At 33.3% G+C, this 19,616-nt stretch overlaps 2 protein-coding genes across 3 annotated transcripts; one reads left to right on the forward strand and one right to left on the reverse strand.

The window, feature by feature from the left end:
* Positions 1-1,888: 1,888 nt before the first annotated feature.
* On the forward strand, positions 1,889-4,148 carry LOC133699421 (small ribosomal subunit protein uS5c-like). The gene is made up of 2 exons (XM_062122662.1): positions 1,889-2,636; positions 3,662-4,148. Exons 1-2 carry the CDS (start codon positions 1,951-1,953, stop codon positions 3,909-3,911), a joined length of 936 nt encoding a protein of 311 aa, XP_061978646.1. The 5' UTR covers positions 1,889-1,950; the 3' UTR covers positions 3,912-4,148.
* Positions 4,149-4,478: 330 nt separating this feature from the next.
* On the reverse strand, positions 4,479-13,648 carry LOC133699420 (transcriptional corepressor LEUNIG-like). 2 transcript variants are annotated; one of them, XM_062122661.1, is made up of 17 exons: positions 13,433-13,648; positions 13,157-13,230; positions 12,978-13,075; positions 12,511-12,626; positions 11,804-12,057; positions 11,470-11,503; positions 11,317-11,386; positions 10,670-10,872; positions 9,662-9,736; positions 9,462-9,515; positions 9,146-9,296; positions 8,050-8,159; positions 7,794-7,943; positions 6,706-6,861; positions 6,012-6,128; positions 5,718-5,915; positions 4,479-5,080 (listed from the first exon to the last, which is right to left on the reverse strand). In XM_062122661.1, exons 2-17 carry the CDS (start codon positions 13,192-13,194, stop codon positions 4,934-4,936), a joined length of 1,971 nt encoding a protein of 656 aa, XP_061978645.1. In that variant the 5' UTR covers positions 13,195-13,230; positions 13,433-13,648; the 3' UTR covers positions 4,479-4,933. The 2 variants fall into 2 exon arrangements, with proteins under 2 accessions (XP_061978645.1, XP_061978644.1); XM_062122660.1 differs by having other exon boundaries at positions 13,157-13,235.
* Positions 13,649-19,616: the final 5,968 nt, after the last annotated feature.

Genomic DNA, 19,616 nt, shown 5'->3' on the forward strand with positions numbered 1-19,616 from the left:
TGGTGATTTGTCTATAAATGGTAAAACAAGAAAATGATAAAAAAAAATAAAAAAGAATAATCTTAAGAGAGTCAATCTGCTTTCATGACAGCCTTAGGATAGACTGCCATCAACCTTAGGTCATGACACTATCAAATATTCGTAGTGTAAAAATTTATCTATGTCCATACTTGCATGAAAATATTGCCTTTATAGGCATGTCTTTAAATATTTATTATTTTTTGAATTTATGAGAGATTTTTAGCAACATTTTATAAAGAAAAATCCATGATCTTTTGGAGATAGTTTGTCAAAGTACTTGGAGACAAATATTTACAAAGACCTGAAGACATAATGGAGATTTAATGGAGATCTTGCCATGGTAATTTCATGGAGATATCTTATGTTTGGAGACATGAATATGCACTATTTTTTTTTAAAATAATTCAAAAGAAGATAAATATATAATTTCTAAGATTTATTTTATCCGAGGTAGTGTATTATAAAGAATTTTTCTTGTTTGATCATATTGTATCTCATCCAGTATAAAATCTTGAAGGTATCTTTTTGAGATCAATTTTTCTATCTTTTTTATAAGTGCATGATACTCTTTTGTGTCATGTTCATGATTATGATGAAAGAAACATAACTTGTTCGGAATTTCTTGTATTTGAATCACTTTTCATTTGAGGTTGATATTGCGGGGATTTTTTTTTTAATAGCAGCCAGCACCCCATCACGTGTTGTTGTGAAAGGTGTGGTCATGAAATTGAAAAATGTTAGGTGGTTATAAATACGTTTTTTGGTGTTTTTTTTTAGATGCTAGTGTTAGATATTAATGATGTAATGGAGATTCTATTTGTACGTGAAAACTTGAGTGGTATTGTCTAGTTACATTATTTTTTTTTTAATCTTATAAGTTATTTGTAATGCTTGTAACATACCTCTTGTATCTTGTAATTTCTTGTATCTATATAACTTAACCTTTTCCAAAAAAAAAAAAAAAAAACAGAAGAAGAAAGGAGTGTTATATCCCTTTTAAAGAATTGTGAGTGTTATATCCCTTCTAAAGAATTGTTCCATGAGAGTGGCTGGTAGAGTAGTGTAGCTTACTCTTTCGACTGGGTGGCGCAGCCCGGCTACCCTTTCGACCGTCAGGGTGGTGTTTTATGTCTGGATGGTGAAATAGGAGAGTGATAAAAAATGACGCACCGTGTAAAAAGAATGTTTTAAAAATCATACGAAAAATAATCATGAAAGAGCTAGCGGCCTGCCAAAGCAGACTCGACGTGGGCTGTCCAAAGCAGCCACAAGGGTGGGCTGTCCAAAGCAGCCACAAGGGTGGGCTGTCATCAGCCTTATGCCATGGCACTATTCATGGATAAACTGGACTTATACTATTCACTGAAACAGTAAATTAATGAGCTTAAAATAAATAATTCATGGATGAGCTGAAAAATTATACAAAAATGATTTCGGGAGTCAGCTTCACACAGGCAGCCTCAATCTGGACTGCCCGAGGTGGCATCGCGGTGCAGGCTGGCCAAGGCAGCTCTGGTGTGGGCTGCTGCCTGGCAGCAGCCTTTGCCCATTTTGGAGGTGCTGCCAAGGTTGCATTTTTTTTTTTTCCCGGTATCATCAATTCCAAATGTTGGTTTGGACCTCAAGAAAATTTACTCTCTCCTTTTAACTTTCTAAATTTCAATTTTAAAGTCTAATATTTAAAAATATTTATTATTTTGAATACATCAGGTGTGTTTTTAATTTTTTTTTAAAAAAAGAAAAAATCTATAGAATAAAGTAAAACAAAATAAAAGGAAATAGAAATAATTTACTTCATTGAAACTACAGGTATAAATTAGGGACTGAGTTATATTTTGTCCTCAAAATAATTCTCTTGTTTTTGCCCTTTATCCCCTCCTTTTGGGATAAGCCCTGATTTCTCACTTGATCCTCCACGTACACGCATCAATGGCCATCACCACTGTAACTCTCTCCTCCCTCTCCCTTCACTCCACCACCACACCCCGCCTTTCGTTCCTCAAGCCCACCTCCAAACTCCACCCTTTATCCCTATCCATCTCACCCAAATCCTCGTTTCTCTCCCCCCTTTCTTATCACCCCAAAATCATAACGATAATCACGAAAGCCAATTCGAGTGACATTGACACTTCCTTCTTTGACAATCTTAATCCAGAAGAAGAATTTGTTTATGACCCACCAACTCCACCCGAAGACTACATTCCTCCACCATCCTTTGATGAAGGTCCAATCGAAACTGAAGAAGAAATTGCTGCAGCTTACGAGGAACTTTATGGTCCTGCATATAGTGGAGTTAGTGTTTTAGGCAAGGATATTTATGTAATGGATTCTAAGGTTAAAAAAACTAGTGGGTGGGGCTCAAGAGTAAAGAAGGAGAAAATTAAAGATGGGTTTGACGAGAGAGTTGTTCAAGTTCGGAGAGTAACTAAGGTTGTTAAAGGAGGGAAACAGTTGCATTTTAGAGCTGTTGTTATTGTTGGAGATAAACAAGGTCGAGTTGGGGTTGGAGTTGGAAAAGCTAAGGAAGTTATTGTTGCTGTCCAGAAATCAGCTCTTAATGCTAGAAGAAATATCATTACTGTGCCTATGACAAAGTACTTGACTTTTCCTCATAGGTAAGTCTCTTTTCTTGAAAGTTTTAATTTTGATTTTTTTTTGTCGAAATTGGTATTTTTATGTGGTTCTATTGATTAGTGTGAATGTCGATTTTGTAATCTGGGGCTAATTTGGTGATGGTTGCATTTGGTTCTGTTCGCATTTTTGTTTAAGTGTGATGGCTATGCTTCACGGTAAATTTTGCTTGAATATTTGGTTTTAAGTGAGTTTTGGATATGTAGGTGCTAAGGATTTTAGGGTCTGATTGATTGCGAAATCTAAATTTTTGTATAGGAAAGTTGTTTGGTTTCGTTGAGAATATGAAGCTATTTTAGGGTGTTTTGGAGATGGTTAGTTTGCAAAATTTGAGATAGAAGCTATTCAGTTAAGTCTTCTTGTTTTTCTTAAATAAAACTGCAGTTTATGGGAGTATTCTGAACAGAATCTTGCTGTAGAACCCTGTTGCCTAGGAGGTGAAACGTGAATCTAATTTCTGGAGTCGATTGGCTCTATAATTTCAAGTTATGCGCCTATGAAATAGGATGTATTTGCCTAGGAGGTGAAAAAGAATATGGTATATCATCTCAAGTCAATTGGCTAATATATTTCAAGTTATAACTCTGAAGATAGGTTGGATATGCATCTGCATTGTTTTCTATTTTCTCTTCTACAATGAACTTTTGTTTTTGTGGGCATGTGTGTTGAGAGCTGCAACTGTCACTTTGAACTTTACAAGATACATGATTTACACCAGTAGAAGAAGTTGCTGACATTTATGCACTTTGTTATAGGGTATGATTGTTAAGAAAATAAATTTTCATTTACTATGAGACTGGAGCATGTCCAGAGCCATTTTGGTGCATAGTTGAGAATGATAAAGATATTGGAACATGATGGATGCATAATTCACAAGAATACTCCTGTTTTACCCTGCTCACTGGAGCATGTCTTGCATTTTACTCATTTGGGTTTTGATTTAATGGATCAAACAATTTCAAATATTAGCTTATTCAGTAAAAAAGCATTTTTAACAACTGAATGGCAGATCTGAGGGAGATTTTGGGGCAGCGAAGGTGATGCTCAGACCTGCTTCACCTGGTACTGGAGTGATTGCTGGAGGTGCCGTGAGAATTGTTCTTGAAATGGCAGGTGTTGAGAATGCGTTGGGAAAACAACTTAGAAGTAAGAACGCCCTCAATAATGCCAGAGCCACAGTTGTTGCAGTGCAAAAAATGAGGCAGTTCAGTGAAGTTGCTCGTGAACGTGGGATCCCAATGGAAGAACTGTGGAAATGATGTGTTCTGAATGAGCTTTGAAGATTTTTTTCACCTGAAGAAACTTTATTTTTGTTCCTCCTATGTACATTATGTACAAGGTATTTGTAGTTATAGCAGAAACAAGAACAAGATTAAGTCATTTGTCTTTCATGTTTCATGCCAAAGTGTGTTTTTTAATTGTCCTGAATGATATTTTGTTCGTCTTTCCTTGACTATCTGGCAGATCGTAATTGGAAACTCTACAACTGGTTAATAGCTGTTTTAGCATTCTACCTCAATGGCTTCTCCAGGTTTTGCAACGATCAGATTCTCATTGATATAAAAATCCTGTCATGCAAGAAATACTTGTGGATAAAACGTTGGGCATTGAAACTGTGGAGGAGGGGCTACAACGAATACGTATGCCTTCTAAAATGATTGATGGTGAGTTTAGATTAGGACTGCCATGATTAATTGATTATGTATTTCTGCTTTTGCAGTGCTGTTCCAAGAATCAAGGAAACGGTCCTTCATACGTTATAAAATGACAATTCTGCAGCAACTGTATTACCGTTCAAGGAAAACGACATAAAACTGCACCCAATATCACAACTGGGAATTCCGATCAGTTTGATACCCTCAAAAAATGTAAGACTATCAATCATCAAACTTATTACAGGTAAGGTTCGGTTGAACTACCAGCAGAAGACTGATAGTATAGTAGATTGAAAGCTCAAATTCTTCCTTGGTAAAGATAATGCAGGTGGTATCTGCAATATACCAAAAGCAAAATTTACTGAAATTTTTTCCATGACACCTACGTTTGAATACTTGACGAAATATTTGGGCCGAAGAAGAAGAAGAAGAGGAGGAGGTATTATGTTCAGCCAGGGTACTTGCTCTTGACAATTGGACTCTGCTGGCAATGCATGCATGCCTCTGTATAAAACCGTTGAAGGCACTGTGAATCTATCTATTTAGAAGATGAACCTAATTTAGAAACCTCCACAGGTGGATAGTTGGGCACGCAGAGACATGCTGGCATTCATGACGCTAATGTCTTATTTCCATAGCTTAACACAATGGTCATGACTTGCTGATGCAATCATTTCATTCTCCACTGAATCTGCAAGAGCCGCAATTAATCCACCATGTGCTGGGATTGACCATGTTTTGCCTCCATCAGTTGGACTCCAAAATTCAAGGACCTGTTAGCAAACTCAAGCCATTAGATCTCATCAGAGGACCTGCAACATAAAAGATCACAACAAAAAACCGAGACGCGAGAGATTCAATTATTGTTAAAAACAGCATCTACTGTGTAGAACTGTGCGAGGTTGTACTAAATAAGAGGCTCAGGTCCGTCATTGGACGTGCCTGATCTAATACATCATATATGGTTAAAGATCGCCTTGCAGGGAGATGATAATGTAGGACCCAGAAATAGTCGAGAAAAATATTTTCATTGCCAAGTGAACATTCCAAAGAGAAACTTAATGCTGTGCATGTAAAAATAAACCTAAAAAAGAAAAACCTCAATTTTAGTATTTTGAAGACAGTTTTTTGTATAGAAAACTATAAATACGGAAAGAACACCCTCAATGAAGTGCAAATTCAGATCCAAGTAAAAATGATTCCTTTATGTGGTTTATTTCATAGCTGTCGAGTCAAGAAATCTATATGTAAATCATTTATATATTTCGCATTGAATATATGGAAGATAGGCAGCAACAGCAAGCCTATCCCACTGAAGTGCAAAATGCAACCTCTCGGATAAAGAAGGGATAAGGTCTAACTGCCACCTCACTCCAGATTACTAGCAGTATTCTTGGAAAAGTTGCTTACCTGGTATCCACCAATGATCAGAAGCATTGAATATCCAGGATGAAATGCACATGATTGGAACTTGTTGCCATTTGAATGCAATTTTCCTAAGCAATTTCCACCAACCAGTGACCACACTCGCGCACTGTCCTCACTGACAGATGCAATATACTTTCCACTTGTATCCCAGCAAATAGAAAGGACTTCTTTGGAATGTCCCTTTCCAGACAAAAAAATTCAATCAGGAATTGGTTCTCAGACGTGGTGCAGATATGATTAGCATCCTACTTAAGTACTTGAACGTTTAAATATTACCTTCAAGTTCCACACGAGGTTGCCAACCTCAACATCAATTACATTGATACTGTTTCCTGTGGATGTAGCCATTAATTTTCCAATAGTTGGCTGGAATCTGACCTGTCTTGTAGCTCCCTGCGGTAATAGGGAAGAGAGGAAGGTTAGGCTTGACAGAATTTCAGCAGAACCTTGACAACCAAACATATTCTTTCCATCAAAAGATTACACTTTACAACATAGTTGTTTTGAATCAAGGAATTTTGCAGGATATATTATCATGAAACCTGCTTGCTGACTAAATGAGCTGTAACAGTGCAATTCATATATCGTGTATGCACTGGTGCTCTCTTTTCAGTAATGGAACTTCATACTGACAACCTGATTATATATGCAAATCTAGTGGCATGCTATATAATCACATAAAACCTGACATCTAATTCTGCACTGAACGTCACACGATTCTTTATGTAGAGTACAAGGCCAAAAACGCATCTGCCAATAGGATACTTAGTTACAGCATCCAGTACACAACGATACTACAAAAGTTATTTATGCAAACAGTTAGTAGTCTTTAAAAAAATTCATATTTTACTCTGAGCACTTGAATGAAAATAAATATTAAACCCAAAAACAAGTCATCTCAAATACTAGTATATTGTACTGCTAGATGGATACTACTAAATGCTATTGAGTGTCAGGATCAAGATCAGACCTTAGAGACACGCATGCATGTACGCTTGTTGACATTCCATAAACGGATCTCATCATTACCATCACATGAGCAAAGAAGATCTACCTTTCTTGGGTGAAAGTCTAATGACATCACTTGTTCAGCGTGACCAAGTAGCTTGAACAGTGATATGCTTGGCTGCATTGCACATGAAAGAGGATGTCAGTATTCATGAAACAACATGTTATTCAAGTTACACTTTATTAGTCACAAATTAATATCAAGAGTGAATCAAACTGTAAGTATTTAAGTAAGATATTCTTGAGTCTGAAACAGTTAAGAAGATTGGTCATGGTGGGTTTAGAAACAGAGCAACCAGACACCTTGTCCAGTTCCAAGTAAGAGTACCAACTTCACTCATGAGAAGTAAAAGAAATATAGCCAGATAGTACTGAATGATTTTGTTGAATGGAGTGAAGCAAAAATTTTTCTAATATCTCAATCTCCATTTCCTTTTTACCTATTGATTTGGTTTTTAATAACAGAAATGCATAACAAATAAGTCAAGTTTCACTTGGGATCTTTTTCTCTAGAAATTAAGATGGAGTGAGTTTAGTAGAATTATATGACGAGGGAAATTCCATAGTTTCAGGTCTAATCACTTCAAAACTAGCGTCAAGCCTCCTTTCCAGAAAAAAAGACCTGTTGTGAATCTTATTTCTATTTTCTACTTTTTCTTCAGTATAGAATTGCCAATCTCTTGGACAACAAACAAGCTAAAGCAAGATCACATATCAATTAGTGAACACAATAAATATGTTCTCTGTAGGAACGAATTTTCCAACAATGGTAGGAGTATGCTGGACAAGAATAGCAATGGCGAGTGTTTTGTATTGAATTTCAGAGTGTTGGCATCAATAAACCAAAAGGAAGATAAAATGTCTGCTAGGACAGGAAAAAAGGAACGAGGAAAATAAACAAGAAAAGTGGGATTAGAAGTGACAGTTTATCTTGCTGCTCATAAAATTTGAGAAGGTACTGATTTTCTAAAGGAGAAACCAAAAGGTATTAATTTAAGTTAGCAAGTAGACGAACAGTATCCAAGGAAAGTGGCGGTAAGTATTCCATACGTTGGCTGCATCCCATATTCGCACAGTTTTATCAAATGAAGCAGTGGCTAATATGCTTGAACTTGGTCTAAACCGAACATCTGTAACTAGATGAGAATGTTCTTCAGAAGAATTACTGGCTTGAAAGTCTTCCATATTCCAAATGGAAACCTGCCAATAGAAAATGGGAAAACTCAAAATTTATTGAAAGTTGAAACGATGTCGATGCTAAGAGAAATCTAAACACAAACTTCAAAGATTGATAACTTCCAACTACCTTCTTCTCGTGTCCAGAACTAGCTAGCATCTTCCCATCAGATGAAAAATGGCAGCACAACACCTTGCTTTTGCTTGAGCTGAGGCAACCAATCTCTTCAAAAGTGAAGCCTACAATTTGAAGCCAAATGTATTGGAACATAGTCATTTACTTACCAAGTAATCATACTGAAACAGTCGCAGCTTCCATATATTGGACATTTCTACAACTGCCAGCTCAACTTTCAATAGAATGAGAATGTCTGTGTAACCACTTTATGTACTAGTAATATGTAAGGAAATGACAAATTCCATGGTTAGCTCCACTTTTCACATCCAGAGATTATGTGCAAGTTCATGAACTTGGAATTTAAATTTCAAAAAAGCCAGAGGTTCATATGAAATTCAGTTGGAGGCACAAATGAAATAATGATAGAATCAAGCTCCAAAGCGATGCTTTTCCTATTCAACCTTGTTTATTTTGAGTAAATTATTGTTTAGTCCCTTTAGCACAACAATTAGTTAGTCCCTTCGGTAAAAAATCCAATATCACAATAAGTTCTTAATTTCATTTATAACTTAGCCCCTCCGTCCATTAATAAAGTGCAGAGCTGTCACCAATTCAGTTATTTTTCTTCTTAAAAAACCCTTTTGATTATATATTAATTAAAGAAACCTAGGAGTAGTTTGGTCATTTTCTAAAAAATACTAATGAAGTTTTTAAAGAATTAATGGTCATAGACAGTCAAGGGAATAAGTTATGGTTTCTAAACCAGAAGGACTAAGTTATTATATTTCTGAAAACACAGGGTCTAATTTATCACTTACTATATTTATTTTAAATTCAACTTTCTTCATATTACTTTCTTCAGGGAACTTAAAACATGAATGAAGCTACAAAACATTTGAGCTTTAACAATATTTTCATTAGATAATTGCATTATGAAATTAATGGGAAGGAACAACGAATCTTTGTCGCTGAAGAGTTTAATTTACGCCTACATGTATAGGATTTTACTCTCCATACATTATCTACGTTTTCTACGAAAAGATTAACTTGGGGCAGAAGTACAATCTGATGGACATCACTTACGAGGTTCATCTGCCAAGAGATATACCTTTATGATCATTTTCACTGCAAGCTGTAGAACGTCGCTTTAAAGCACTTAAAGGAGTTCCTATACCATCAACATGGTCATCATCAGTGGATAAAAAGGATTCAATTACATTTTCATTCGCAGGTTTATCTTCCTCAGCATTGGCAAAATCCTGTGAATACCCATTCCATAAAGAAAGTTATAATCGGAACAAAGATTTCATGCTGGCACAAATAAACATAATATTATCTCTCTATCAAACCCTGAAATCATTTCCATGATAGAAGAGATTTAATGGTAAAGGTCACTGCATCTGTTTCTAAGGTGTATGACGTACCGAAGTTTGGTCTTCAGCTCTTGAATATGACAATCTCTTTCTCTTTCTGTCATTCTGATACAAAGCTGGAAATGTTAGAAGTTTAACATAAAGGGAAAAAAAAAAGGTATTGATAAAAAGAACCGTGCCTTCACTAAAAGTTAACGTAGAATTAATATCTAGTTGCCTAAGAATATGAATGGCTTAATGGGAATTAGTACCTCCGTCAACTGCTGCTCTAAACACTGAGCAAGTTGGTTTTGCTTCTCATGAGTTTGTTTCATTTGGATCCTCATCTAGCTCAATCGCAGATAAATATCAGAACGGGAGAAAAGTATGAAACTTCGATAAATATCCTCCCAGTCTAAATCTTTTATCCATGAACATTTACTCAGGGCCAATCAAAAGGTCCTAGTTAATGTTTGTGGTCAACTACAAAATCACCACTTCTAATAAAAATTCGAGACCAAGTTTTAGTAACATGAACTGTAATTGGGCATTTTGTTCCATCAAAACCTCAACCAGTTTATTCCATGACCTTTTTTCCTTGCACACAACACTGTTACATATTTATACAGAGCTTCTGCTATCCATTTCGAACAAAAGGAAATTTATTCATAACAATTTCTTCCTGTATAAAAAAAGGTCACATTTGGTCTAAAAAATAAAGAAATTCATGTAGTAGAGAATATGCTTCTAAGCTGTTATTGTGAAAGTTTCAGCGTATCTTATCTGTCTTCTTCAATTTTTTTATTCATGAACACTAGTAAGGAGACATATAATTAGTCTCAGTTGATTTTTTGATGCCCTTTATGTTGCCCATCTATGTCAACAAGACAATTTTGAGTCATCTTGTCAATCAAATTGAGCTCACTAGCTTTACCACAACTAGTAGTTCTATCCTACTCCGTACAAATTGTCCATGATGACTTTGTAAGGTGCTGTGAATAATTTATTGTCATCTCATTATGAGTATTTATTCATTTATACATACGAATGGTTTCTACCCCTAGTTATATAAATTATACACTGCGACATTATATAAAGTCCATGATGACTTTTGTGTTGTAGTCTTGTAGACCAGCATTAGATGGAATGCGAAATCTTAACATGAAAGATCCAAAGTAGTTCACATATAAAGATAAATAACACAAGAAAGTTGCACTATAGGCATGATCCCTTTGCTATTTAAAGGAACAAACCAGATGAACCCTATTATTTTCACTAACCTGTGCATCTTTCATATTCAAATCACTCTTCGGATGGATCAGACTTTGACCTTGAGAATTGGTAGGAGGGCTACTAGGAGAAGAAAATTTCAGGTTTTTAGATGTATGAGACAAAGCTTGAACCAGTAGACTTGATTGATATTGCTGCGTCAATAAAGGAAACGTCTGCAGATGATTAGGAGAAAGCCATCCATCACCCATCCCTGCAAATGTAAAAAAGTTAGGAATTACATGTCAAGTAGAAAATTACCATGCTAGTGAATATTATGGTTGTCATTTTTAAGCTCGTAGAACTATATCTCTTCTAGCCATGTCCTTACATACGAAACCAAAACTCCAAAATGTGCTACTCTGGTGATTTAATTGAACTCTATTCCTTTATCATTTGTAACTAATGAACCATGAGATCATTAGATATGTCAAGATAATCAAACAAGCAATATTTGTATAGTAGAAACTATGAGGTATTTTTCCTCCTTTATGGTTGAAAATGAAATGCTTCATTGTCAAAGAAATTATACAAACAGAAGGTAACTGTAATAACTCATCCATTCTTAGCTATATCAAAACTAAAACATGAGGAGAGCTCCTGGATTTTCCAGAGAACAAAATATCTGCACAAGGTAATCTAGTTATTGGGAATCTACCTGTTTGTGCACCGTACGGGTTAATTCTTAAAGGACTAGCTCCGCCAATACTGACGCCATCTCTATTGTCCTGCCCATGAGAGAAGTGTCTATATTTCATTTACACTTTTATCCTTATATATTCATATTAGGAACTTACAAGTTAGACCATACCCTCAGAAGTGGTTGAGCTTGCAGCGGCAAATAGCTGAAATCCATGAAAGAAAGTTAAAAAGAAAAGGAAGTGCAATTCACCCTCTACTATAATACAATTTCAAATTATAGTGATCTATCTTGCATTTCTCTTAAGGGTTTACGAAATTAGAAACAGAGTGACAACATAAATCTGATAGCATGATTCACAACACTCCATTCCACAGTCAAGCAATTTCATTATAAACTGTTCCCTTACACCCAAAAGTCGAGCTGTTCTTAGGCACAAGAAGTGGAACCATGGAAGGAAGCCGAAACCAATTAATTGAAGCATAGTATTAACGTGAAAAAATACCTTGAGATCGTTGAAGCCGAATTTGACAGATTCAATTTATTAACATCAAATGCCTGTAATTGTGGATCATAATTTCTAACAGGATGAAACTGTTCCTCAAACATTCTTGCAGCAATCAAAGAGGCACCTGGTTGCCGCAACATCATATCAAAGTCACTACCAGAAGGGAATTGTCCATGCCTCAGCTGATTTATAGCTAACTGTGGCGCAATTTGATACGCATTTCTTTTCTCATTCTGTGACATTTGTTCATCCTGAAAAGAAAACAAAACGAATGTCTTAAACCATCTTGTTGTAAAAAAAACTACAGCAATTATTGATGAATATTGTAATAGAAAAGAAACTAGAAAGAATATAAAATTATCGTAATGTCTCTACATTTACCGGAACGAAGAGCTTTCATTTTTATTATATTAAAATAAAATTATATGATATCTATTTATAATAGATTCTAAACCATCCTAAAAATCCTAACCGTTCAAGAAATATTAATACTCCTTTATTGTACCGCAAGGATGTTGCTCCCGCACACCACCCCCAACCTTTTAATCGTTCCCAGCAACAAAACAAAAAATAAATTCCAAAGAAACAAATATCATCATTCCGCTCCGCTCCACTCTGGCATCTGCGTATTACCCACAAACTACAACACATCTTAAAATGAAAAAGGCAGGGTCTGAAAAAGTTATCATTCAACAAACCATTACATTAACAGGGGCTTTTCCTTTGACATTCTGACCCTTTCTACATTGCCTATAGACATATACATCGTAGAACATTGTCCACCAATCATACAGAAACCCTTGGGCTGAATCGTTGATTTCTGAAAACAAGAAACAAAACATTAATTCATCTTAATTACTAAGTAAAAATTAAAGCAATCGATTCCAATATCCTACAAGCTGGGCACAATCAATAAATAAACACATCCCTTTTCTTTAACCTTTTTAAAGAAACATAAAACACCAATAAAAGTTGAAAAAATATAATCAAAATCAAAAGTGCATATCAATTACTAGCACTTAACGTGTTATAACAAGACATTCATCAACAAACAAGCAGATTAAAATATCCCAACAAGCAAAAAAGTTAAGAACGCCCAAAAAGAAAAAGAAGAAGGAAGAAAGACAGTAAAAGAAGTGTGAGTAAGCGAGAAAGAACAGGACACACATACCAACAGGTTTTGCAGCAACATTGGCTTGTTCCCTGAAAATTGCAGCAGTTTTATGCAACTTCCTTTTGATGAAGTAATCATACAAGTACTGGTCAAGCCTATAACAACCCAAAACATCAAATAAAGAGTACACTACACTCTAAAAAAGAAGAAAATAAGTAGCGTAAATTAGTACTAACATCTGTTGATCATCCCAGCCTTCAAAAGGAGAAGCCATGTTGATTGATCAGCTTCCACAATCAGCAGTGACCACCTTCACTTCAACAACACAACCAAAAAAAATCAAAACAACAACACACACACATAAAAAAATAATGGGTTTTTTTTCTTTCTTTCTCATGTATGACCTTATAGCTAGGAATGATAAAAAGAAGAAGACCCATCTGGGGATTAAAACCAACATGGATTTTACGACAGGAAAAGCATGTAGAGAGAAAATGGTGAATTGGTGATACCTGAGGTAAAGGTAGGTAAGTAGGTAGGTAGGTAGCTAGCTAGCAAAGCAGGGGAGGACTGACAGTGCCATGCAAAGCAGAATCAAAATAAAACGAGACAAACAAACTGCTTTGGCTTTTTGTATCCTAAAAAATACACACAAAAAAGGTATAAAGAAAATGAAAAAGACCCGTAACAACAATGGATGGATATATCCTATAGAAAATGGCGCAGGAAGGAATGGCTGAGGCTGGCTGGTTACATCCTAAAACGGTGGCTAAGATTTATACAAGCCTATTATTGTACGGAAACATGGGGGTATTGTGTTGGATTATTTTGTCAATGATCCAATTGAATCTTGCCATGTCATCAGTTTTGAGAGGACATTTTTTGGGATTTGGCCGGTTTTTGTTTCTTTTTTGCTTTCTATCGTGCATCATAAAAATGAAGATTTTTTTATTTTAGAATTAACATATTTTTAAAATAAATTTGACAAACTCACAATGAATTAGATTTTAAAAAATTGCACAAGCATTTTCTATATATGGTTTTTTTAAATATAGCAGGTGAGAACTGTGCTTTTTTTCAGGTTATGTTATTTCCAAAATTAAAAAAAATTTGGTGCTATTTTCTCAAAAAAAAAAATATTGCTAATTCAGAAAAATACCCAAAAATGAAACTATACTTGTTGAATAAGTAAACTTGTCTTGGATATTAAAAATATTTGGTATTCAAATAGGGTGTAGTTAGTTAACTAGTACTTTCGAGTGCGCTACTTGACAAAAAAAAAAAAAAATTCAAACGCAAGAAAAACCTATGTATTGCTACTGTATCTTTTTTAAAATTAGATTTTAATTATTAACTTAAGAAACTAATTAAACTCATGATACAAGTGATATAAGTACTCAAATTCAATAAATTTTTTATCTCAAATTTTTTTTATTTAATATATTTATATGACAATGAAGCGCATAAAAATCTTTTTATATGAAATATGTTCTAAAAAGAAGAAAACAAACATGATAGATATGTATGATTACGATAACAAAAGCAAATCATACGAATCATTGATAACAAATGGTAAAATTATATTTTTTTAGTTTAAAGTTAAATAAAATAAATAAATCATCAATAACAAAGGGTAAAATTATATTTTTTAAAATCAAGGGACAAAAAATACATTAAACAAAATAATAATAATAATAATAATAACTTGGATGTTGTAACTTAGCCTGTCAAACCTTCAATCCATGTTATGGACTCAATCAAGTTCAATATTTTATTTTTCATAAATCTATATTTAACTTAAATATAAAATTAAAACAAAAACAAAAAGGATAAAAAAAGAGCCCAAACACGCTGGCTTATGGCCCAACACCCTTAGGCCTTTGAAAAGAAGAGCCTAGACCTGCATGCGTGAGCTTTTTTTACTCATATAAAAGGGTAGATGACTTATTATCCACCTCTATTTTTTCTTTTGAAATTGGTAGACGACATATCGTCTTATATGACAAATGACATATCATCTACCAGCCCAGATTACGATCACTACTGTGATGACCAGAAAATTAGAGTTTGGGGTGTTTTACAAAAAAAAAACACTCATTTTCAACCCCTTTTAACCTAAGAATAGCCTATAAACACTCTTAGAACATCTACAAACCAACTAATCAACCTAAAAACGGTTCAAATCACAAAATGTAATCGAATAAAATTTCTCAACCTCGACTTAGATATGTTTTTAGGTAATATTGAGATTCAAAACAACCACTATAAGACTCTCATCACCAAATAGAACTCGTTGACACCAATCTCAACTATTTTAATTGTCAGAATAGGTGTCAACGATAACTCTCTCTGTCTATACTAGAATTTGACAACTCTCTTTCTCTCTCCTCAAACAAATTAGGGATTTAAAAATGAAAAAAAATAAAGTTTTGCCCTAAAATTGAGTTTTTGACAACTAAAATGATTGATTACATATCATTTAAAAAAGAAAAAGGGACTAAAATGAACTTTTTGCATAAAATTCAAAGTTACCACCTATTTTCCTTGTTTTGTTTTTACTTTGATTGTTGGTCTTTCAATTCAACCATTTATTCAAAAAAAAAAACAATTAAACACTAATTTGGGCTCAAAAGGAGTTTAATTATGTAAAAACAAAGTTTGAGGACTTAATTAATTTTTTTTAAAAAATTGACTATTATAATCCAAGGTGTTTTGTGAAAGAGTGCAAAATATACGTTGAATAAGAAAAGCACATCAAGACTTAGTTTTTTTACTAGCCCATTGGCCTAGGCTATCTATTTTAATCCAAGGTGTTTTGTGAAAGAGTGCAAAATATACATTGAATAAGAAAAACACATCAAGACGTCGTTTTTTTACTAACCCATTAGCCTACGCTATGCTACTGGTTGAAGTAAAAAAAATAATTCAAACAAGAAAACGTCTAGGTATTGCTAACATGTCTTTTTCTTAAAAAAAAAAGATTTTAATCATGAATTTAAAAGCAATTGTATATGAGATGACACTTTTATCTAACATTAAGAAGGAAACACATTAGATCAACTTAGGTTAGTCTGGGTCAACATGTAAAAGTTGCGGGGATAATCTAAAAAAAAAAAACAGGAAGTTGATTCTCGAATTAATTCAATATTGAAGGATAAAATTAAAAAAAAAACTTATTTTTTTTTTTTAAAAACAAGTGAACTTTAATCAACCAACCAAACTCTTAATGCAAGTCATGCAAGCCATCAGATTCAATAAATTTTTTATTCCATGGATTATTTTTCATTTAATAGACTTATATGACAATAAAGCGCATGTGATTTGTTTTGTATGAAATATTTTTTTAAAAAAAAAAACCATAAAAGACGTGTGAGACTGAGATAGCAAAAGCAAATCCTTGATAATAAAGGGTGAAACTACTTTTTTTCTTAATTTTAATTTAAATAGAAAATAGATCATCGATAACTAAGGGTGATTTTTTAAAAAAATTGAGTGACAAAAAAACATTAAACTAAAAGAACAATCACTTGGATATTATGGCTTAACTCATTGAACTTGCAATCCGGATCATGAAATCAACCAAGTTAATTTTTTATTTCATAAATTTGTATCTAAAAAAGAGCCAAATGCGTTTGACTTTGATATGGAATAGCTTGAGCTCGCACGCTTGGACATATGTTTTTTTTTCTCAATTAAAGGGTCATCTACCCTTTTTTTTAAGAAAAAATAGATAAATGACTTGTCAAATGCCAAGGTAGACGATGCGTCGTCTTCCAACTTAGATTCCAGTCACCTACGAGTTTTTAACTCAACAAACCCATTTTTTAACCCATTTAGAGCCAAAACCAGACAAAAACCAGTCCTAGAATATGTAGAAACCAATTTAGCAACCCAATAAATCTAAAAAAAAAAAAAACCTCAAATCACAAAATCAAACTAAATAAATTTTCTCATCCTCAACTTAAATTTATTTTTAGGCAATATCAAGGATAAAAAAAAAAAAACAATATAAGACTCTTCTCATTGAATAGAATCCACTGACACCAATTTCAACTATTTTGGTGGTCAAAATAAATATAAACGATGATTTTCTCTCTCTACATTGAAATCTAGGAGTCCTCTCTCTTTCTCTCCTCCTATAAAAAAATGGTTGAAAAATAAGAGAAATGAACTTTGATATCAAAATTGAATTTCTTCAAACTAAAAGGACCGACCATCTATAAACTAAAAAAGATGAGAGACTAAAATAAACTTTTTTAATGAAATTTAAAGTCACCACCTATTTTAACCCATCATTTTAACTTTGGTCCTATGACTTTCAATCCAACCCCTTCTTCCAAAAAATTACATAATTAGGTGCTAATTTGGGATAAAAAAAAAAGCTCAATTGTGTAACAAAAAAAATTCAAGGACCAAATTATTTTTTAAAAAATTATTATTCTAATTCATAGTGATTTATGAAATAATCAACAGTAAAAATGCTACATTGTTTTTGACACCCAACTTAGTGTTTGTTAATAATAATAATAATATAATTACAATAAGATGCTAATAAAGGAGATCACATCTGTCCAATAGACGTTCCTTCAACAATTTCAAAATATGGTTTTTGTAGACTTATCTTAGCTGTTTTTCCAGCTTTTTTCATTGGCGATTGGCTAATTAAAAACCCAAGAAAAAAACTTATAAACTCATAAACTCAACTCAACTCATTAAATGCGTGTCTATATATATAACTATGTATTTTGCCCATTAATGACTAATGATCCAAAATTAGAATCAGAAGGAACCAGATAGTGGCTTGATCGATACTTTGAGTTGAATTATTTTTTATCTATAAAAAAAATATCCAAGTAATGATAGCAAATTTTTTTTTTAAAAAAAAAACTTGAAACTTGGGTTATCGATAATATAATAATCTCAATTTATTTAATAATATAATTAAAAAATTAACAACAATAAAGGATTAAAATATAATTAAAAAATTAACAACAATAAATGATTAAATTTAATGATATAATCCGTAAAATTAACAACCATTTCATTTACAGAATTGAGCCGATACCAGTTGTGTTCAGTGGAATGGACATAAAGGTACCCCGAAGGACTTAAAAGGGTGTGTCAAATGTGCGAGTATGATTACTCAGGACAGGGCATCAACAAGAGATGGGATGGAGAACTTGGACCTCAATGAAGAACTATAATTCTAATATAAGTAATTAGGGCCTCAATTTATATGGTAGGCTTGCTAATTAAATAAGAACATGCACTTCCATTCGGTGATGAAGGGAATTTCCAGATGGATGAAAGATTTTAAAAGCACAATATATTTAGAATAATTTAACAAATTCTTTTAATTTATCAATTTAAACTCAGAAAATAAAAAGATTATATGTCTTTAAAATTAATTTTCTTTTAACACTAGGATGTACTATAATACAATACACCATATTACAGACATATCCGTTCTGAAAATTGGAATTTAGGATATGATACATGATGAATATATTAAGAAAAAAAAACTCTAATATAACTATGCATAATTAACTATTAATCTTTAAATAGATAGATAATAAATACTAAAATAAGTATTAAACAAAACTACAACTACATATTGGTTTGAATGGCATCAATGATGATAATATTCATCAATTACTATCCATGTGAATTATATAAATTTGGTTTCATATTATAAAATTTAAAAAAGTAATTTTTTTTAATATTTAAAGAACTCGAATTTATTAATGAAGCATTAGCGAGGCTTCGGATATTCTATAAGAGCGTTTAAAAGTACCTCCAAATATCTGAAATAATACTTTATTATTTATTAATGTTAGATATGTTTGAGAATTTACCAACATATATCTACAAAATATTAATTAGGTCAAGAATCATATTGAATACTGGTTCAACATGAATATACACGAGAGATTTTAACATATGGAATCAAAACCGGAAACCCATTCCGAATCAAAATTGTAACTAGAAAGCATTTCTTTGAAGAAAGGCAATTGCAAATCGAATCCCTCTCTTTTTCTTGATGCAACATGACCCAAATAAAGAAGTATAAGAAACCAATGGCCATCGATATGAAATTGAAGTTAAGCATCTTTACATCTGTAAAGAGAGGAATGGCATCCAGAGGGATAATAAATGAATAAAAGAAAGATTAAAAAAACAAGGCAGGAGCTCCTGTTTAGGATAATATATATACCAGATTTTCCAAAAACTGAAATCACAGGAACTTGAAAGAGATGAAGTTCTTGTTTCATTTGCCATGTTGCTCATGTTTCTGCTTCATCAAGTCCAAAAAAAACAAAGATAAGGAGAAGAAGGAAGAAGGAAGTACATGATAGCAGCAAAGATGGCTGACGAGATTTCCACATGAAATCATGGGCGGAGACCTGTGATGCTTTGATTGCTGTTCCTTCACTCTTTTCTTCTCTTCTCTCTCTGAATGAATGTAGAGAATATTGTAACCATCTTTTCCTTTAGATGGTGGTGAAGTCTTGAAATATCTTTCTTTGTTATGCCTTCAATTCTAATGTGATATATATATATATATATATTACGAAAAACATCACGTCTCTTTGTGCTTAGCTCCCTGATCTTCTGGCACCAAATCCATTTCTCGCATTTGATGTTCAATTGAAACCAGACCCGTCTGTGAAAGAAACCTGCAGATGAATGCAACTG

Source organism: Populus nigra, chromosome 7 (genome assembly GCF_951802175.1).
Source record: "Populus nigra chromosome 7, ddPopNigr1.1, whole genome shotgun sequence".
Classification (NCBI taxonomy): domain Eukaryota; kingdom Viridiplantae; phylum Streptophyta; class Magnoliopsida; order Malpighiales; family Salicaceae; genus Populus; species Populus nigra.